Source organism: Pygoscelis adeliae, unplaced genomic scaffold, assembly GCF_000699105.1.
Source record: "Pygoscelis adeliae isolate BGI_AS28 unplaced genomic scaffold, ASM69910v1 Scaffold34, whole genome shotgun sequence".
Taxonomy (NCBI): domain Eukaryota; kingdom Metazoa; phylum Chordata; class Aves; order Sphenisciformes; family Spheniscidae; genus Pygoscelis; species Pygoscelis adeliae.
The window spans coordinates 606,737-625,730 of record NW_008824658.1 but is presented as its reverse complement, the minus strand read 5'-3'; the positions used below and the strand labels follow the sequence as shown (position 1 = coordinate 625,730).

General features: G+C 46.3%; 1 protein-coding gene across 1 annotated transcript; it reads left to right on the top strand.

Annotated features, from left to right (window-relative positions):
- Positions 1 to 156: 156 nt before the first annotated feature.
- SAP30L (SAP30-like) lies at positions 157 to 8,093 on the top strand. Its single transcript, XM_009322736.1, has 4 exons — positions 157 to 180; positions 1,756 to 1,878; positions 3,551 to 3,649; positions 5,624 to 8,093. The coding sequence occupies exons 1-4, from the start codon at positions 157 to 159 to the stop codon at positions 5,750 to 5,752; spliced, it is 375 nt and encodes a 124-aa protein (XP_009321011.1). The 3' UTR covers positions 5,753 to 8,093.
- Positions 8,094 to 18,994: the final 10,901 nt, after the last annotated feature.

The following is an 18,994-nucleotide window of genomic DNA, read 5'->3' as shown; positions in this document are numbered from 1 at the left end:
AGCTTCCCGGTTGCCCTGGGGGGGGTTCACTCGACCCCTGCGAGCCGTGGGGGGGGGGGGTGCCGAGGGCGGCGCGTCGTGCTGCCAGCTCGGTTCCTCGGGACCGCGTTTTCCCGTCCTCGGCGTTACTACGCTGAAGAGCGTGCCTGGGTGAAGATGCGGCTTTCCCTCATGGCGCTGGTTATCTCGTGAGGCTTAATGAAGCAGCACGGAAAACCGTGTTTGGGAGGAACGCGCTCGTGCGGCGGGGAGCAGGTGATGCTCAGGGGGAGCAAGGGAGCGAGCCGCCTTCGCTTCGGAGGCGATAGTGCTGGTTTAATTTCAGTTTTGTATTGAAATCCGCTGGTGCTACTGGCGGTAGCACGTTTCACCAGGTGAAATCAGCGATACGGGTTACCAGTTCAGTTAGGCGTCGCTGACGTTACTTTTTTAATTGGTAAGAATCCGTATTCTAGTGAAGCAGATTATTAAAAATGAACTGTTGCCTCTAACTCGAAAGGCGTGGTATGCAGCCTCTGAAACAGGGCGCTTGTGCACTTGTTTGCTGGTCGGCACAAAGCAGCCCAATTTGCTGCTGACTGCTTAATGACATTAAGTGACAGCTGTCAGCTCAAGATAGAAACGGGTCACTTGCTGAGTAACCAGATAGGTAGAGCAGAGCAGCCCGTCAAAATTACAGAAGGAATTTCTCAGAAGTGACTCAGTTAACGGAATTCTGCTCTGCATGCTTTTCTTACCTGAGCTTTAAAGGTTAAAAACATTAAAAGCAAAAAAAAAAAAAGGTGAAGTTTTGGGTCAGTCTGTTTGGTGGCTTCCCCGGCGGGTTAGGTCCTTTTTGCACAGCCGAAATACATCGTGTCACAGGAAGAGAGTGACTCAATTTGAAATATAATCTCATTCTTGAAAAACGGAGTATTTCTCCTGGTTGTAGTCCTCAGCAGATTTGTCTAGTGGTATAGTCATTTCTTTCATTTTAGAAATAACCCTTTGTTGACAGATGTAAGGCTTTAGAAATTAAAAGAGGAAATCGGAGTAATGAACTCAAAATGAAGGGAAAGTATGAAGCGGGCTGCATAAAGTGGTTTCGAATGTAGGGTGTCTGTGTCATCTGAAGATATTTTTGCCCTACAGGTACCAAATAATTTTGGTCATTTGTGGTCCTTTGTTGTATATATGCTAATTCTAGTGAGATAATACCTGTTAAAAAGGGGGTTCCACAGCAGGATAAGCTATAGGGAAGAGATTTTTGCTTTCAGTTTGCTTGTTTTAATTGAGGTAATTAGCCAAATTTTATTTGATCTAGGTTTTGAAACACTTGCATTAATAATCTCATGTACTATTTAAGCCAGAAAGTTCACAAGGGTGGAACAGAATGATGTTTTTCTTGGTAGTTACCTGGTAGTAAGTCCTGAAGCAAATGCACTTCCTCCAGACAATTACCTATTTTATTTTTTTCCTGACGCATGATTGCAACCATAAAAAATAAATATATTATCTGCAGAGTTTCAGGTTCAGCTGGAGCTCTTGAGTCCTTCATTTTCCTTGCCTTTAGTCTTTGTAATGTAAATTATCTCTAGCTCGAGAGTACAATGTCAGCCCTGGAGTTTAAGATTAGAAATTCCTTAATGTCATGAGGCAGTCAGTCGTGCCAGTCATGAGGGATGCACTCTCTGATACTGGTGTCTAAGTGGCTGCTGTTGAATGCTGTTTCTACAGTACCTGTTTTGATTGCTTTTCACTACTTCTGATTCTTAGGTGAGACATCTGTATATTTGTGATTTCCACAAGAACTTCATTCAAAGTGTCCGAAACAAAAGAAAGAGGAAGACAAGTGATGATGGAGGTGACTCTCCTGAGCATGAAACGGATGTCCCGGAGGTTAGTAGGTGCCAAGTGGGCTTAGGATGCTTTACCAATTTTGAGAACGTTGAATTTTGACTTGGATGTTTACATGTATCGGGAAATATTTAAATTTTAAATTGCAACTCCACTGAAACTGCTATGGAGTTACTCTCATTTTTCAGGAAGACTTTTTTCTGATGTGTAATGTCCTAATTTTCTTCTTCATCCCTGTATGAGTTCTTTGCCCGTGTAAAGTTTTCTCTAAAAAGAGGTATGATAAGGTAACTGCACAGCTTCATGTATGTACTGCTTCCAAACAGGGCGCTGTTAAAACAGTATTTGACACTAATTCTTTTTTAAAGGTAAAAATAAATTGTTTTCAGTGGTGACTGAGGCCCTGATATGGTTCTTTGTTACCTAGCGTGCATCGTTTTGCAAATACACTAGAAAATCCAATAGGTCAGTCTCTCTATGTTTGGGTATATGATATCCAGGGATATTAAGCTTCTCCGGACCTTCACATGTATGGTATTTTTGGCACTATTTAAAACTACCTTCAAATAATTCGTAAAATCTTTTTATTTTCAGGAAATAGGCCTTTTCTTTTCTTTTTTTTTCTCTGTGTTACAGAACTCTAGAATAATCTCTGTGCCATTGTGTTCTCTATTTGCTTTGGTGATGTTTCTGGTACTGTTGACACTGCAAAAAGTTGTGCAGAGGTGATGTTCGTGGAGGAGCTGAGCTCTGGCCACGTCAGCAGAGCCCTCTGCTGGAAATGCCACCCGTATTGGCAAAAGCATTTTATTACCGGAAAAAACCACTACCAAGAATTGTTTTGCCAGCAAAGCTGTGTCTTGACTGCAAAGCTGCGTCCACACACCGCCTGTGTGGAGGTGTTGGAAGAGTAGCAAGTTTTTGGTTTGTTCTTTTTAAGGATACCTAGCCTTTTGTTGTAGCTGTTTGTGTTTCCATTCTACAAGGTTCTCCATCAAAACTTTCCTATACAGGCTTTACATTAGTTGCCAGGACGATTGGTGAAGACCCAGCTGGCATCTAAAAATGTTAGTGCTGTAGAGCATGCAGGGTATTTGGTGGTTAGAAAGTGAGGGATGCACGTCACCTAACTGAATAGGGAGCTCTGCAGTGTGTCAGTTTTAATGTCATTTTCTTCTTGGTTTTCAGCAGAGATTTCTTTTGTCTTTGAAACATGGCATTTCCCACATGATCTTCATCTTCCTTCCTGTAACCTCCCCCACCACCACCCTTGCTTTTAAACTGTCCGCTTCCCATTTAAGTATTTGAATTTCATTTCTTCTCTGTACTCTGTTTTATGTCACAAGCCATTTGTTCAGTGCCTGCTAAATTGATATTTCATGTGTGAGCTTTTTAAACCTTGTGGGAACAAAAGGTTCCCCGTTGCTTGGAGGTTGCAGAGGTGTAATTGAGAGCAGAAATTGGCCAGCAATTCTGTTGACAGCATGTGAACCAGAACAAAATTTTGTATTTCCCTGAGGCTATTTTGGCCCTTTAGCATTAGGAAATACAAAATATACTTAGATTAGTCAGTAAGGCAAGCCGATGTGGTTCTGAATGCAGGCAAGGAGCAGTCCCATTGAGGAAGAAATAGTTATTTTTAGATAACTCTACATTTCTGCCTAATAGAAGCTAAAGGTAGTGCTCATCCCCCTCTTCTCTGCATCACTTCCAGGTTGACCTGTTCCAGCTCCAAGTGAACACTCTGCGACGTTACAAGAGACATTATAAGTTGCAGACTAGGCCTGGACTCAACAAGGCTCAGCTAGCAGAAGTAAGTGACGACAGAGGTAGTATCATCTCTGTTATTAAAAAACTCTTTATCTCTTCTGCTGAAGTGCACATTTCTTGGACACTAATACCTGTAGTACTCTCTCGCTAGTGTGTACTGCGTGCTCTGCGAAAGGTTTCGGGGGATGACATCAACAGAAAGCTGCGTGCTTTCTTTCACCTGAGACAGTCATGGAATACATGGAAGCTGGCTCTTGAAAGCATGTTTTAGTAACTTGCTTTTCTCTGATTCCTTTCCCTCCTTGTTCATAGTCACAATCCGTTACTTGTAGGGAACAGAAAGAGAACCTAGTTTCCAGTGACTTAGGTGTTAACTGAAGATGGCTGTTGTACTGAAACTCAGACTTACACACTACTAGTCACCTTAAGTGCCCCTGTTAGGTTTTTCTTTCCTCACAGGCACTTGAACTGGTTGGAATTGCTTCTTATTAAAGGCATAATCACTGACCATGACTTCAGATTCCTTATTTCCCTCCCTTGTGCTGATATCTTATGATTCTGTATTAAGTCAATAAAAGGCTCTTTCCTTAAGGGCCTCTACTGCTGCTTTCTCACCATATGGGGTACACGTTAAGAAAGAACTCTCTGTAACTCTCTGTTATTTGGGCTAGTTGTGCTTGGCGTGCATCTGCTCTGCTCTCTTTCCTGGCTTGATCCGAAGGCATCCTATGGGAATAGTCTTCTCTAAACTTGAAAAAAAACTGTAGCAGTTACTGAATGGTAACGAGGTTGTTTTTGTAAGCTGAGGCTTTCACAACTGTCTGCCCAAAACTGTCGGTTTTGCTTTAAAGAACAACAACCGGCAGACCAAAAAAGACAGCAAGACACTGTCTTGCTCTCTTTCAAAGTCAACTGGGCAACGAATATACAGAATGTCGAGAATGTGTAGTGTAGTGCATGTAGGAGTAAGGTGAACGAAGCAGGGTGGGTGTATGTCCTCATTAGTAGTTCTGATTTATCATGTTCTAACTAACCAGTTCATAATCTCTCAGCTACCTCCTGCCGTGAAGGACTACTTACTTAGGCAATTTACCATGAATGTGCCCAGGAAGAAAAAAAAAATAAAACTACTATGCAAGCGGAAAATAAAGGGAGCCTAACTTAAAGTTGTCACACACTTCCCAGATTTCCTGTGAAGTCTGAGCAGCTTTGACCCTACGCTGGATCCTCGTCCAGCTCCCATGCTTGAATCACTGCTGCCTGAGGCTCTTAGACTCCTGCTGCTACCCCACCGTAAGGAAAACTCAAACTTCCATAAATCTTCTTGGAGTGACTTATTGCTCAGCCTGCATCAACATCCAGTTCTGGAGCTGTGTTGGGTACCAAAAAAGAGCTTCTTCCATATGAGAAGCAGATCTCATCCAGCTCCAACATGTTTTCTACGTTCATTTTCTGAGGAAAAAGCAGCTAATGGTTCAGGGCTTATGCTAGTGTCAGAGAGGGGTAGCCCTAACCAAATCCTAACCCTCCCATTACAAATCCCTTGGTGTTCCTTCCAGTGAAAACTTATCCAGTGTGTTTTCCTTTGGACTCTAAAACTTTGCTACCTCTGGTTCACACAGCAAAGTGTTTCAATATTTCTGACACTCTCCTTTAAAATACTGAGATGCAGGGAAAACTTGCTCTCCAAATAACCTCGGCATGAAATGCCGCTTAGGAGAGGCTATGCTGCTTTGGCAGGAGGACATTCTGGCTTCCAAATTCCGCTTGTAGGTTGGCTGCAAATACTGCTGACATAGCAAGACTATGCTATGTTCATATGCACATTCCAGCTGTAAAGAGAGAGAGGGAGAGAGGTAAATGAGGACTGACAGTTTGAATTGGTGCATGTTTGACTAAAAGTATATTACGCTCAATGGCCATAAAATCGTTTTTGGAAAGTAAAGAGAAACCCTGTTCTGATTATTTCTACTTTTTAATTTCAGAATTTCTGTCTCTTTACATGTTGTCCTTCTAGACTGTCAGTCGTCACTTCAGGAATATTCCTGTGAATGAGAAAGAGACGCTTGCATATTTCATCTATATGGTGAAGAACAACAAGAGCAGGCTGGACCAGAAATCGGAAGGTAGCAAGCAACTAGAATGAAGATTAACAAGACTTGGAATAAGAGGGACCTTGAAGGAACAGATGGTATTGTGCATTTTAGGTATATAAAAACTGTTGAAGTATATTGTAAATTTTTTTTAAAATGCAGTAAGTCTGGATGACAGAAAAAAATACAGACATTCTTATCAGGAGTATTTGAAAACATGTGCCCAGCATGTTTCTGAAGACTTCTTCCCCTCATTTCAAAGTCGTGTTGGAATAAAGAAATGAGGATAATGGGGAAACCAAGTAAACCTGTAGGACTGTGGAGTTTGTCAACTCGGTGTTTTAAACCATTTCTGGAAATCTGCATCTCAGTGCAATTCAGATCACAGATGGAATTTTTTCACTGAATTCAGACTGCATCACAAACCACCGTGCAGTTTGTCTTGGCGCAGGACTGGAATAGCGGCAGAGATAAAATTCATTATTGAGGTGCATGGGTCAGAAGTTTGTCTGAAGCTTGCTCCCCACCTACACATGCTCTGTCTTGCCTTGAGTCAGTACTTCAAGTCCCAAATTTCTACAGATGCTCCAGCTCACCAAATCTACTCCAGTGAACACTACTTAACTAGTCTGAAATTGATTTTTTTTTTAAACCATTTTTCCTCCTGCCCCCTTCCGACATGGATGCCAAACAGCTCTCTGCAATCTCTTTTTGTAATTTCTTTTATTTAAGAACTCACTAATTAATTGTCTGTAAGCATTTAAACATTTCTGCATTTCCTCAGAATGTGGTGTTAAGGCAAATACAGCTTACTTGCTGGGTTTGATCATGTTGGTAGAAATGCTTGTTTAATTCACTTACACGTATTTCCCTTGTATTCAAGGCTCAGTGATGGTAGGTGAAACAATGGCTTAAGACATCTGTCTCTTAATCTCTGTGTCAGATCAGGTATCAGTCACAAGTGATGTGAATTTTATACTGAAGCTAGTCTTTAGCAGGTGTCACAAAACTGCTGTGTGGATTAGTGGGCTCGGCAGTCTCTGTTTAGTATAAAGCAGACTTATGCTAATGGGTGTAGCACCATAACCGGGGTAGTGAACTGACTGGAGCATGATGCATTTCATCTGTCTTTGCAACGGGCAAAAAGTATCGAAGCACGTGCCTTTTGTGAGCATTACGTGTGCTTTCGTAAGAGCTGTGTGAGTGGAGGGTGGCATGCTGGTGCTCTTTAACTGGGCGCTGTAGGAGGAGATCGCTCTGATTTTGTTGTTTAAAGCCAAGGTGTCCTTACAAATAACACAGTGGTTATTTTGGCAAAAGGAGCTTATAAAAGCATTCGTCGTGACTGACTGTTCTCCAGTGACCTCAAATTCTATTGAAGGGGATCTCATGATTTAAAGCACCACTCTGTTTCTTTGCTGTCCTAACCAATGTCTCCCTTCTGTTACAAGATGCCAAGACTCCGCATAGAGAGTATATTCTCAACAAGCCTTAATCAACGAACTGAACAGTAGAAGACTTCGGCTAGCGTTTTGTCAATGGCAGGTTTTAATATTACAAAAATGAATGAAGCTTTGTTGAAGAGCTAAACACACAGATCACGATCCCAGCTTAGTACTGCATCATGTTTTGTAAGGCATGAAGGGTTCGCCTAGTGAAGCTCTTGTTGAAGCTCTCCCAGGGTCTCTTTAAAAATCAAGTCACAATTTAAAGCAAGCTGTTCACGTCAGCTCTGAAGTGTTTGCTAATACTCCAAAAACACGTTCAACTAACTTCAACATGTCTAAGTCCTGTGTCATAGGCAGAAATACTCTGTTGTGGTACACGTCCCGTTTGTGAAGTTTTGGGGAGTGTGATTGTTTCAGCATTTCCTTGTTCGATTCAGTATGGATTTTAAGAACATCAGCCAGGAGAGAGGTTCAAGGAATGAGGAGAGAATGTCTTGCGTCGGTATTTCATGAATGTTTAAAAATTTCCTAATTATGCTGGTCCTTTCCTTATTGAAAGGATGGAGTAATTCCCACATCAGTCAAAATGATCTGGCTTCTCTCATTCAGGACAGATAGCTAAAAGGGTACGTTCTCTTGACTTGCATGTTAATCTTCAAAGTGCTCATGTAATCAGAGGATATTACCAAGGGAAAATGAGTTTCTGAGTTGAGAGGGTTATGCCTCATTGTAACTTCTAGACCAAAACTGTAAAAATGTAGTTTGTTTGGGGTTTACTTTTTTGTTGTTGTATTTTGTTTTGTTTTATTTCTAAGAGTAAATAAATCTGTTGGGGTGTTTTAGCAGCCAGCAGCAAAATGATTCTTTTCAAGGAAATATGGTGGCAGGTTCCATCTGTTCAGGTGTATTCACTGGAATGCTTTTGTGCAGAGGTGGTATCCAGGAAACTTTTTTTTTTTTTTTAAAAATAGTCATTTTGTGTAAAGTGTTCCCTTTTTGGTTTACTCTTAAAGCAATTATACCTTTTTGAAAAAATTCAACTTTTTTTTTTTTTCTGAAAATAGTCAATTGATGTGAAATGTGATCCTTGTTGGTTTCACTCTTAAAGCAATTATACCTTTTTGAAAAAATTCTTAGTGAGGTGTGATGATGAAGAGATGTTTACCAGCCATTAGCAGTTGTTTATAAGGTGGAAAGCTTGGAGGCAAGACACCAAAGAAACAGAATAATCTTTGGCTGTCGGGCTCCGTGGCCTTATAAACCCTTGCAAATGCCTTATTACCTTGTTCTCAACTTAGCTAGAGCAAAACGCCTTGAGCAAAAGAAAGCCGATGTCTTGTTGGAAGGGTTAGCCGCTTTATGGCTCCCATGCTATAAACTGAAATCACACGTCAATTCAGTAGCAATATCCATGTTCAGGGTGCCTGTGATTCTTGAAAAGCATTTAGTGTCTAATAACCAGAAAACACAACAATGCAATTGTCGTTCTGTATAATACCATTCTGTGTATTTGATTCCTTATGCTGCATGCCAATTAAAAAAGACTTTCCAACTTTTTGTTTTAAACTTCAAAGTAAATGTGTTTGAACCTCACACTTGTGAAGCCATGAGGTGGGACATTTTCTCAGCACTTTTAGATGGGACTTGTTGGAAAGGTGGAAGACCCAAATCGCTTTGGCTGGTATGATAAGATTTTTTTTTTTTTTTTTGCCTTCTACGTTTTGCTTTTCACAGATGGGCCTTAAATTCTGTCTAGCTTTGAACCATGGAGCACAAGCCTTGGGGGCATGGAGGATGACCAGATGTCATCTTCCATTTCTAATAGTGGAAGCTTATTTATTACAAGCCTGCGTTGGTGACATTCACCCTGGGGCAGAGGAATCATCTTTGAAGCCTTCCAGCCATTATATAGCCTAATTCAATTACATAGCCAAATTAATTCTCATTGAAGAGTTGCATTAACTTCATTAGACTTCTGAATAGATCCAAAGCCATTAGTATGAAATCCAAATAATGCGGAAACATCTCTTCCGGGGTTAATTTCATCCTGTATGCTGACCCTCTGCTCACTTTAAGTGAAGAAGAAGAAATTATTGCTGGTAGTTACTGGCTTGAGTTCAGCTGAAGGAAGTTGGAAGCATGCAAAGACTTGAGTCGGTGGCAATCTGATGGCTGAAAAGTGCAAATATATTCAAGGAAGCTGTGTTAGAATGCAGTTTTTCTTAAAATTTCTGCATCTCAAAGAATGTTGTATATCAACCTGAAGTAAACAATTGCATTAAAAGCTAATGTTTTTTTTTTGCCAGGCACTTTAGATGCTCAGCCTGAGAAAAGCAGAGTAGGCAGGTTTGTACCACTTGTCCCCAGTACTCTGGTGTCCTGGTTTTCCTTAGAAATGTGGCTGCAAACCACTAGATAGCCTAGAGTGCAAGACTTGACCAAAACATACCAAGTCTGGCATTTAAAGTTAGTCTTAAGTGCAAGCTGGCTTCAGAGAGGTTTTGAAATCAAGAGCCAAAATAATCCACAGTAAGTGCGAGTTTTCAAGCGGGTCATGATGGCACAGAGAAGATGAAATAGGACGTGGCCCACAGAGGGACTGAACAAAACACGCTTCCACAGTTAGCAACGTGGAGGAAGATTTGTTCTGTGTTAGCTCTTGTAATGGATGTTTTATGAGAGGGGAAGAAGGGGGGAGCTGTGCACTTTACGTCTTTTGGTTGAGCCAAATGTAAATACCAATGGGAGATCTTCAGCAGTAACTGCAGTCGGAGGGGAGAGAAATGGTCTGCTGGGGGACTGTTTATTTAAATTCGCAGATCGTTATACTTCCCCAGAGCACTAGAGTCACTTTGCCTCTACAGTTTAAAAGAGTGGGTAATAACGAGCTAGCCTCCTGTACAAAAGGAGTCCTTGTACTGCCCAGAGTATTGACTGAAGAGTCCCAAAGGTGAAGGAATGTTATTGATGCCTCACTCCTCTTGTCACCGATGCCCTTTAGCCACCTCTAGCTTATCAAGTTAGGGAGTTTTCATTTTCCACTTTCAAAGTGCAAATGAACTGTTATGATGTAAGATACTCCTTGCACTTTTCACAGCTGTCCCTGCTCTCGCGTTTTTGACTAGCCTGTGAACACATCTGTTTGGAATGAATTAAATGGTTGAAGAAAGTGTGGGGAGAGGAGGGGGGCTCCTGCCTTAAACCTGAACTTCCCTTGCGAGCAACTCTGCAGGCCATCCTGTACATCAGCAGGCTCCAGGAGCCTCTCGCTTAGCTGAGCCCTGACGGGGCTGGGTTTGCTCGTGTCCTAGCCGCAGCTCTCTGCTCCCCGGCTACAGTGCAGGGGAGGGGAATAGCAGGTAACTTGCAGAATGGCTTGGAGTTTTAGCGGGCTTACTGGGAGAGAAAAACTGTGTTCCCTCTTCTGTTTCTGGCCTCCATGTATTGTGCTGATCTTATGCCAAATGTTTTGGACACCTTGTATTTTTAACTGTGTAATATAGCTGTGTATTGTTAAAGCAACTTAGTAACTTATAGCAAAAACTGTAGAACTCATTTCTCTGAGGTGTAGGAAATGTCCTGCTTCCACTGTGTATGAGACTAACTCTGTACTGTCTGACAAAGATAAAATGCTGAATTTCACTTTAATAAATGATCTATCTAGCAACAAGGCCTACATTCCCTTCTGTTTGCCTTTCTGCCCTTAGCACTGTTGGCTCCAGAGCCAATGGAGTTTTGCTTTGCATGGATGTTTTGTGCCAGGCTTCTCTGATTCACTGTCACTTCCCACCCACCTCCCCAGGGCTGAAAATATTGCAGACATGGAGGGGAGAATGGCGCTGCTGACTAGGATATGTCAAGCCTGAAGTAGAAAACTCAGGTGATGGGATATTTTGTGACAAACCTGTGTGGGTTGCATGGATGCAAATCATGGAGTCTTTTGAATGCAACAAAAAAAAAGACCTCACAAGAAAGACGGACGTTGTTGGAGATGTGCGTGACCTTGTATTTTGGGGAGTGTTGAGCTTTTCTATGATAGGGATATTTCCCCACCCCCATCATAAACATGTCAATCAAGTGCAGCGTCTCATTTGATTCGTGTTTGTTAATTAATCTTTTTTATGTCTAGTTCAACCCTGTGCTTCTGTTTCCTTCTCAAGTACGCCCTTGGCTACGTTTCATGCATGACTTCTAGCTCCTGTTGTCCAGAGTCGAAGCTGCATGCCCAGCTGACAAGGTGGGTGCTACTCCAGAGCAATGCTGACATGTAGCATCCCAATGTTCAATCAGTTAAGGTACAAGATCCTTTTCCATGTAGTGCTTTGTTTCATTTCTCTTTCCCATATTGCTCTTCCTCCTGACCGTGAGCCTTATAGGCAAAGGTGCCTCGCGTTTTTGCTGCAGTGAGGAAGCGAGGGATGCCAGAAACTGGAGTTTGAATACTTGTTCTCCTGAACCTTGTCATGGCATTTCCTAAGGCTCTGCTGGCACCCTCTGAGGCATGCTTTAGCTTTGCTTTTTAACCAGGAAAGAGGTCATAGTGTAGCTTTTCAGACACTTGGGTTCTCATGGAGGAGGATGATAGGATGTTGAGAGCTTTGCACTCAAAATACATTACCTGAATTTATCACTGTCAAATTAAATTGCACTGTTGATGTGCAGTAAAGATTTGCACAGATAATTCTCCCTGAAACAATCCCACATCATCTTTCGTATCCTTATTCCTTGGTGCTGTCCTACAGCCAACTGACCTGTCTGCTTATCATCGTTCAATTCATGGCAAGGGATAAAATACCCTCTGGGAGGAGGGTGGCAGCTTGTGTTGCCGTTGTATGGTGACTTCCAGCCATGCAGAACGTACCCATTTATACTGCCAGTGATGGACGCAGGAGACACTTGGTCCCCCCTGTCCTACATCCCAGGGTATTAGCTTTCAGTAGCAAGGGAGTGGGGACTGCAGGGAAGAGACCTTAGAGAGCCGAATGTGTTGATGCTTTACTAAGCTGTGAGAAACAATCAATGATAAGTAGTTATGTTGGAGCCTAATATTCTCTTAGCTAAAGACTGACCTCGATGTATTGGAGAGCTGGGGGGAGACTGAGCTGGCACGTCAGAAACAGACCCAAATGTCCTCAGTGCCTCCATTTGTGGACGTGTCTAGAGGCCTTTGCAATGGTCCAGGATCTTTTTGTGCGAGGCAGCATGCTGCCATGCTACAAGAGTGTTGTCCCTGTCAGCTGAAGAAGGCAAGACCAGAGGTGACACAGGTGGGCACCACGAAACAAAGGAGCAAGGGTAGATCACTTCACAGGACATCACCTGCATGTTGTCAAGCTTTTTTAGGAGGTATCGGGGAAAGGTCTTCAGGTGAGGACGAGGGCAGCATACCCCAGTGGAAGGGGAAAAGCCATGTCATTTGCATTCCCAAATTGGTGAGTGTGGGCTCTTCTGCCAGCGCAGTGAGAGGGTGTCCTGCCCAGAGAGGAACAGCAGAAGGGCCGAAGGAGGACAGCTGTAAGCAGCAACCTGCTGTGCAGGTGCCGTCCTTAGCATGAGAGGGTATAATGGAAACTCCAGTGATACAAATAAACTCTGCCAGTTAATCTGTTATTTGTATAGGCTAATGAATAATGCTGCTTAATCTCATGTTTGCTCCCTGCCAAGAAACCCACAGAAGATTTCAAGCTCAAACCAAGGAGGAATCTGCTCAGCCTTTTTAACGTACTCACGCTGAGAAACTAAGCAACCAGCAGATTGATCGGATGGGCCTAAAACTGCACGTCCCTCTCTCCGCTCCCTGCTGCCGTGCGAGGGCAGTGTTAGCTCAGTAACCCGGGTGGTGGGTGCTCTGCAGCTGCACCTCTGAGCCCAGGGCAGCTGGCTGGGGGACCAGAGCCATTGTCCCATCCCCAAGATGCCTCCTCGGCAGGAGCTGGCTGTACTTGTCAGATACCGGAAGCGGGATTATGCTGTAGTGGGATGTGGACATCATAAAAATGGTTTGGTTTGGGTTTTTTTTCCTGGTTGGACATTGAAATTGAACACGTCTGATTCTCTGCGTGAGTCGTCCTACAGCCTCCTTGCAACATTGATGGAAACCAGGCTTCGGTTCTCTGCTCCCCAGCAGAAAGGGCAGCGCAGAGGACTGGGGAAAAATGCGAATGTGGATTTAATGGTGTTATGTTTTAGAGATGTGGTTGAGCAGGCTGAGTGTGCAGGGGAGAGCCTTAGGGCTTGCTTTTCTTCTTTCTTTTTTTTTTATTTCCCCTGTATCCAATAAGGGATGACTGCATGGCTCTGCCAGCACCCAATCTCACTTTGCCAGGAGCTGGAGCCGATTTCACATCTCTTATCCTTGCATGCAGTGTTGTCTTCTTCCCTAAGTACCTCAAAGCCCCCTAATGTGCTTTTACTTAATTGTTTTTGGAACTTTCTCCAAGATCTGTTCCCGTCTCGTGTCGCAGGAAGTACTCCGTGATCGCTGTGCCATCCTCAGCAGGGAGCACCGTGGTGCCTGTGGGGAAGAGCAGAGACTGCAAGACAGGAGAAGAGGGAAGTGTCAGGTAGCTGAGATGGCTCTGCTGCTTCTCCTACACATGTATGGACTGCCAGGGACCAGAGAGCACAATGATGGGCACCGCATTAGCAAGCTCACTAACCCAGGTTGTGGTCGCAAAGCAGAGAGGAGGCTCCGAGTCCAAGAGGTGTGTGAGCATTGCCTGTGTCTCTTCCTGGTCTTGACGCCTGTGTGGGCAAGTCCGTCTTTAGGAAAGGGAAGGTGGAGGGTTGTATCCAGTGCTCCTGGAGCCAGCTTGTTGTAGCTCAGTCTGGTGTCTGGGTTTTCGCCAGCTCCTGCGCCTGTTGAGCAGACGGCAGGCCGGCAGCCATGGCCTGGCAGGCAGCCCTGAGCAATCTGATCTCCCGTTTGGTGGCTTGCCGTCCAGACTGTAGGCCCTTCGTTGGGCTGGGGTAGGAAAGACAGGCGCCACATCCAGCCCCTCTGCACGGAGATGTGGGGGGAATAGCCCGGCACCTTCCCAGCTCTGCCCGGCCACAGAGGGCAACCAGGATCCCTGTAGGTGTCCCCAGACGGGATTGTTCAGCTCTTCCCTGTCCAGTCTGCCCTGGAAGGATCCCTGTACCCTGCAGGTTGATGTTCTCGTTGTTCCATGCCCACCTTCCCAACAGAACCAGGTTAATTTTTTCCGGGAATTTGCACTTGTTTACTGGCCGTAAGCCCTGACCCTCATGTAAAAAGTGGAGCCCCTGGTGCACTGCTGCTGGCCTCGACTCACCTCAGCTCTCTGTGTCTCTATTTTCCTGGGAATAAAAAGCAGGTTGACGGTTCTTCATTGGCACAGTGATAGCACTGGGTACAGACAGGACTTTTCTTACCAGACTAGCACAAACTACAGTGCCAGGGAGCTGCTGTCCCTCACCAGGCTATTCCTTGTCCTCCTCCCTTCTCTCCTTTTCCTGATCCTGTTTTCCCCACTCCTCCCTGCCGCTCATCTGCTCCAAGTCCTTCATGCACTCCCCAAAGCAGGCCAACAAAGGTATCTCCACGAGGACCTTCCCACCCCTTTATGCCACGTTCCTAGAAATAGGAGCCTAAAAGGGCATTGGGTGCGGGATTGCGTGGGTTTAGCCCTCAGCAGCTGGCTTGGTTCCTGGACATTCTGTAGGGTGAGTTGTTGAACACAGCAGCCCAGGCTCGAGTTTGAGTCAAACTGATGAGTTTCAGTGCAAAGCCTGTCTTTCCACTCTCCATCAGACACAGGACCAAAATACTGGAAGCTGAACAGTGAAGGTGAGCAGAGGAGGGAGTTTCGGGGTTGACACAAGCTTTGTGCACTAGCTCAGACTCGTAACTCCTTCCAGCTTCTCAGTTTGGGAAGGAGCTTCCAGCCGAGGCAATTAAACCAGCCTGCTCTGGCCCCCACACTCCCCCCCGGCCGCTCCTGCGGGTCAGTTACAGGCCATGAGAATTTTGTCAAGGTAGCTGCAGTCTAAGGAAAAAAAATCCCTTTTCCTCTCAATTCCTCAGCTTTCAGCCACTAGTGACGCCATAAATTCCCCTACTTCTCTGGTTACTGTAAAGTCTTTCAGGGTGGTCAGGACCTGAATTCCTCATGCAAAAGAACAAGCAGGGGAAAATGAAACTTTGCAAGCAAGGACCTTCCCCGCCTCAGGGATCCGTCACAAGGAATCGGCGAGGCTCAAAGCGCATGCTCTTGCCTTGCAGTCCCCCAGCTCAAGGCTCTTGGGTAACTGCCTGTCTCGCTCTCCTCTCTCCGGTAAATATCCTCCCACCAGCCTGTGCTTCCCGCTTGTGTCCCAGCAGGTCCGTCTGGCTCCTCGGCCCCTCTGATCTCCAGGCTCCTGGAGCTGCTGCAGCTCCAGGTTTGCTATTACACTTTAGCTTTGAAGTAAGCAGGAGAGACAGAGCTTGTCCAGCATCACACAGCTATGGAGACGGCACGGAGCCCTGCTGAGGAAAGTGCCCGGCTGTTTTTATCCCCTGCCCTGAGCTGTACGGCACTGATGCTCCACCAGATAGCTCCAGCTCCCAGCCAGCTTCCATCCTGGACCTTAAATCCAGCTGCCACGTGGGACACAAGTGAGCTGCTGTGCCACCCCACACCATCCAGCTTCACCTGAGGGCTATGCTGAGATGTCGTGGGAGAAGATCAGCGGGAAATTGGCAGCCAAATGTCATCGCTGCCAGAGAAGATGCTTGCTAATGGGATTGCTCCACCACTGAGCAGGACAAGGATGGGTCATTCTGCAGAAAGCCATGGTGAGCACCTTTGCTAACCCCACACCAAGCACATGAGTTTTGTGAGAGGAGTAAATACTCACTTCTCCCAACACCCCACACTGGGGAAAGGGCCTTCATGGAGTGGAGCAACGAAGGTTGGCTTTGGAGTGGTAGGGGCATGGGGTGGACAGTGAGTTTGTCCATTGTTTGAAGGATGGTCTTGGGAAGGTTGGCCCAGGGTGCACTGCTCTTGGCCTTCTCTCAGCACAGGCAGCTGCATGGAGAAATACACCCCGGGCAGAGCTCAGTGCTAGCAGACCCAAGCAGGGACAGCCATAGGGGTGAAAACCCGGAGAATTTGGATTTGTTTTAAAAAATAAAAGAAAAGAAAGAAAAAAATGTTGGAGCCTTCATCTGCCGCATGGGTCCAGAGTCTTCCCGTGCTTGGACATCATTTCTACAGCTGTGGATTGGAAATGCATCTTCTCTTTAGATGGGTCTCAGAATCACATGACTCCAGAAGCATGGAGATTGGAGGAAGAACTATTGCATGTCATGAACTTTGCAGCTGAGGGGCCTCTGTTGGACAGAAAACCTTCCCACCTGAGTGGTACTCCCAGGAGACAGTCTGACTTGGGAGCCAGCAACTGGGCTGAGAGGCTCCGAGTGTTGGGAGAGGATCAAAAAGCTCCCCTGGCAGTAAATCTTTCACCTGCCATGTTACTCACTGGGGCTTGTGGCCATTCCTCTGAGGTCGGCCCTGGGTCAGGATTTCTCCTGTCTCTTTAGCCCCCAAACCTGGAGATTTTTGTCTTATCTTTGACGCCATCTTGACACCGAAAACAAATTATGGCCCAATTACCCTTAGTGAGAGGGGCTGGGGCTACCTTAAATGGCCAAAACTATCAGGCACTTCCTTAAGAGCAGGTAATTAGAGTGGGGTGCAGGGTGGGGAGGGGGGCAAGGACTAGGGGAACCCCTGGCATGGGGCTGCCCTTGCCCCCCTGCTTGGCATGGCAGGAGGGGACATCCCATCCAGCCCTGTCCCATCCCATTCTGTCCTACTCACTCTGGCCCAGCCGTGCTGGCGTCTGGAGAGGCCAGAGCTGCGATGGGCCTCCCCGCTGCTCCTCACTAGTGCCGTGTCCGGGGGGTTCCCCCTGCCCCATGCCTCCCCCAGCCCTGTGTCACCAGCTGGGGCCAGGCCAGAGAGGCCCCATGATGGGAGGCAGCAGCCCTGGCCCTGGCCGTGACCTTCGGGGCGACCTTGAGCGAGTCCCTGCCGGGGCCGGGGACTGGCTGCGCCTCTCATCCCGAGCAGGGACATTTCCGTGCTCACCCCAAGGAAACAGCGAACAGCAGCATCACAGCCGAACTGCCGTAACAACTGACCTGAAACTTAAAAAATTTCTTTTTCTTCCCCTCTTTCAGTGACATTAAAACGTGCTCTCCTGCTGTGTGCCTGGGTGTTTCTTGCTCAGGGTTGTGCTGCCTGCCTGAAACCAGCAGCCGTTTTGGGGGCCGACACGTGCTGAGCTGGATCCCAGCCCGCAGCCTGGACCGTGCTCATCTGGGGGCTGCTGCCCGAGTCTCTCTGCCTGGGGAAGGTGGTGTGGGGTGCGTGCGGAGCCGGGTCCCTTCCAGGATCCAGCCCAGGGAGCAGGGAAGTGGAGCTGTGCAGAAATATCGGACGCTCCCCTGGCCTTGCAGGTTTGCTCCAGGTACCCTCGCACTGCTGGGTGAGCGGGTGGCTGGGGCTGGGTGTTTCTTTCCCTTTTTTTGCCTTTTTTTTTTTTTTTTGTCAGATTGGTATTTTATTTGGCTCCATACTGTCTACCGAGCTGTCCAGTGTAACCCTTCCCTTGCTGCTTCTGAGATAAGAATAGGCGCTCCCCTGAGATCAGATAAACAGGCCCATAAATACCTACAACAACAACAAGCAGGGTCTGGGCTTGGCAGGAAGGGAAGAAAAAAAAAGGGGGGGGGGCAAAAAAGCCCATACAAAGAAAGACATCAGATATACTGATACCCCAGCAGAGCAATGTGGTGACTATCTGCATAAAATAGCAAGTTTGTATTGATCGGAAACCGTCCAAATTAAAAGGGAATTTTCTGGTTTGTTGTTTGAGTTTTGAGTTTGGGTGTTGGTTTGGGGTTTTTTTTTCCCCTTTTGAAATTCAGCTAAAAATGCGAAGTGAAAGCGCCTGTGAAATGTGCCTCGTTGCCAGCATCAGACACCCGACATTTCATGTCTCTCCAGCGAAACACGAGCCTGGGAAGTGCAAACTTCCCCGAACTGTCCTGCCAACAGGCCTTTCCTGACCTAAAGGGGGGATCACCTTTATGGTGACGGGATAATTTGATCTCTGTGCCATCTAATCCTTATTTTCTTTACGGAGGCTGCCAGCAAGGGTGCCAATTAGTGCCAATTGTGATGGTGGCTTTTGTGATGCAGACACGCTGCCTGTCAGAGGCTGCCTGGACGCCTCTCCCAGCCGCTCAGGTTTGCTGCCTGAGGAAGAGAGGCTTCCCCTGTGCAGGGCTCCCACCCCCACCCCCACCCCCGCAGCTCCTCTCTCTTTGGGGGTGAAGGGGGTGACCCCATCCTAGGCTGGAACCAGTGCTGAGCTCAGCATGGACATCCCTTCCCGGCCCCGGAGCAGCGGAGCCGCTTGTGCGGTGCCGAGGTGGGGACAGAGCTCACTGCTTGCAAATACACCCCCTCCAAAGCATGCGTTTTAGGGAGTAGTGAAGCCCCGGGGTACAGGAAATGTTTAGCGCTTTTTTTTCACCCACCCTCCCCCAAAACACCGAGCCAATCTCGCAGGAAAATCCCCTTGCTGGGCAGGGAAACCCTCTGCAGACGTGGACACGGAGAGCGTTTTCACTTGCAAAATGACAAAGGAGCAAGGGAGGCTGGCACTGGGGACACCTTTCCCAGAAGTCTGCCGCCAGCAGGTACCATCACCAGAAACTCGGGGTAAGAAAAGCAACAATCCTGCAGATGCAGGCAGAGCATCGCCCCGGCTGTGCGGGCTGCCCCCTTCCCAGGAGCAAAGCTGGAAACCCGTAAGAAAAAAAACACC

Coding starts and splice junctions, on each gene's coding strand:
- SAP30L (XM_009322736.1), top strand. CDS start 157: ATGCGGCTTTCCCTCATGGCGCTG. Junction 181..1,755: donor GGCTTTCCCTCATGGCGCTG/GTTATCTCGTGA, acceptor TCTGATTCTTAG/GTGAGACATCTGTATATTTG. Junction 3,650..5,623: donor ACAAGGCTCAGCTAGCAGAA/GTAAGTGACGAC, acceptor TTGTCCTTCTAG/ACTGTCAGTCGTCACTTCAG.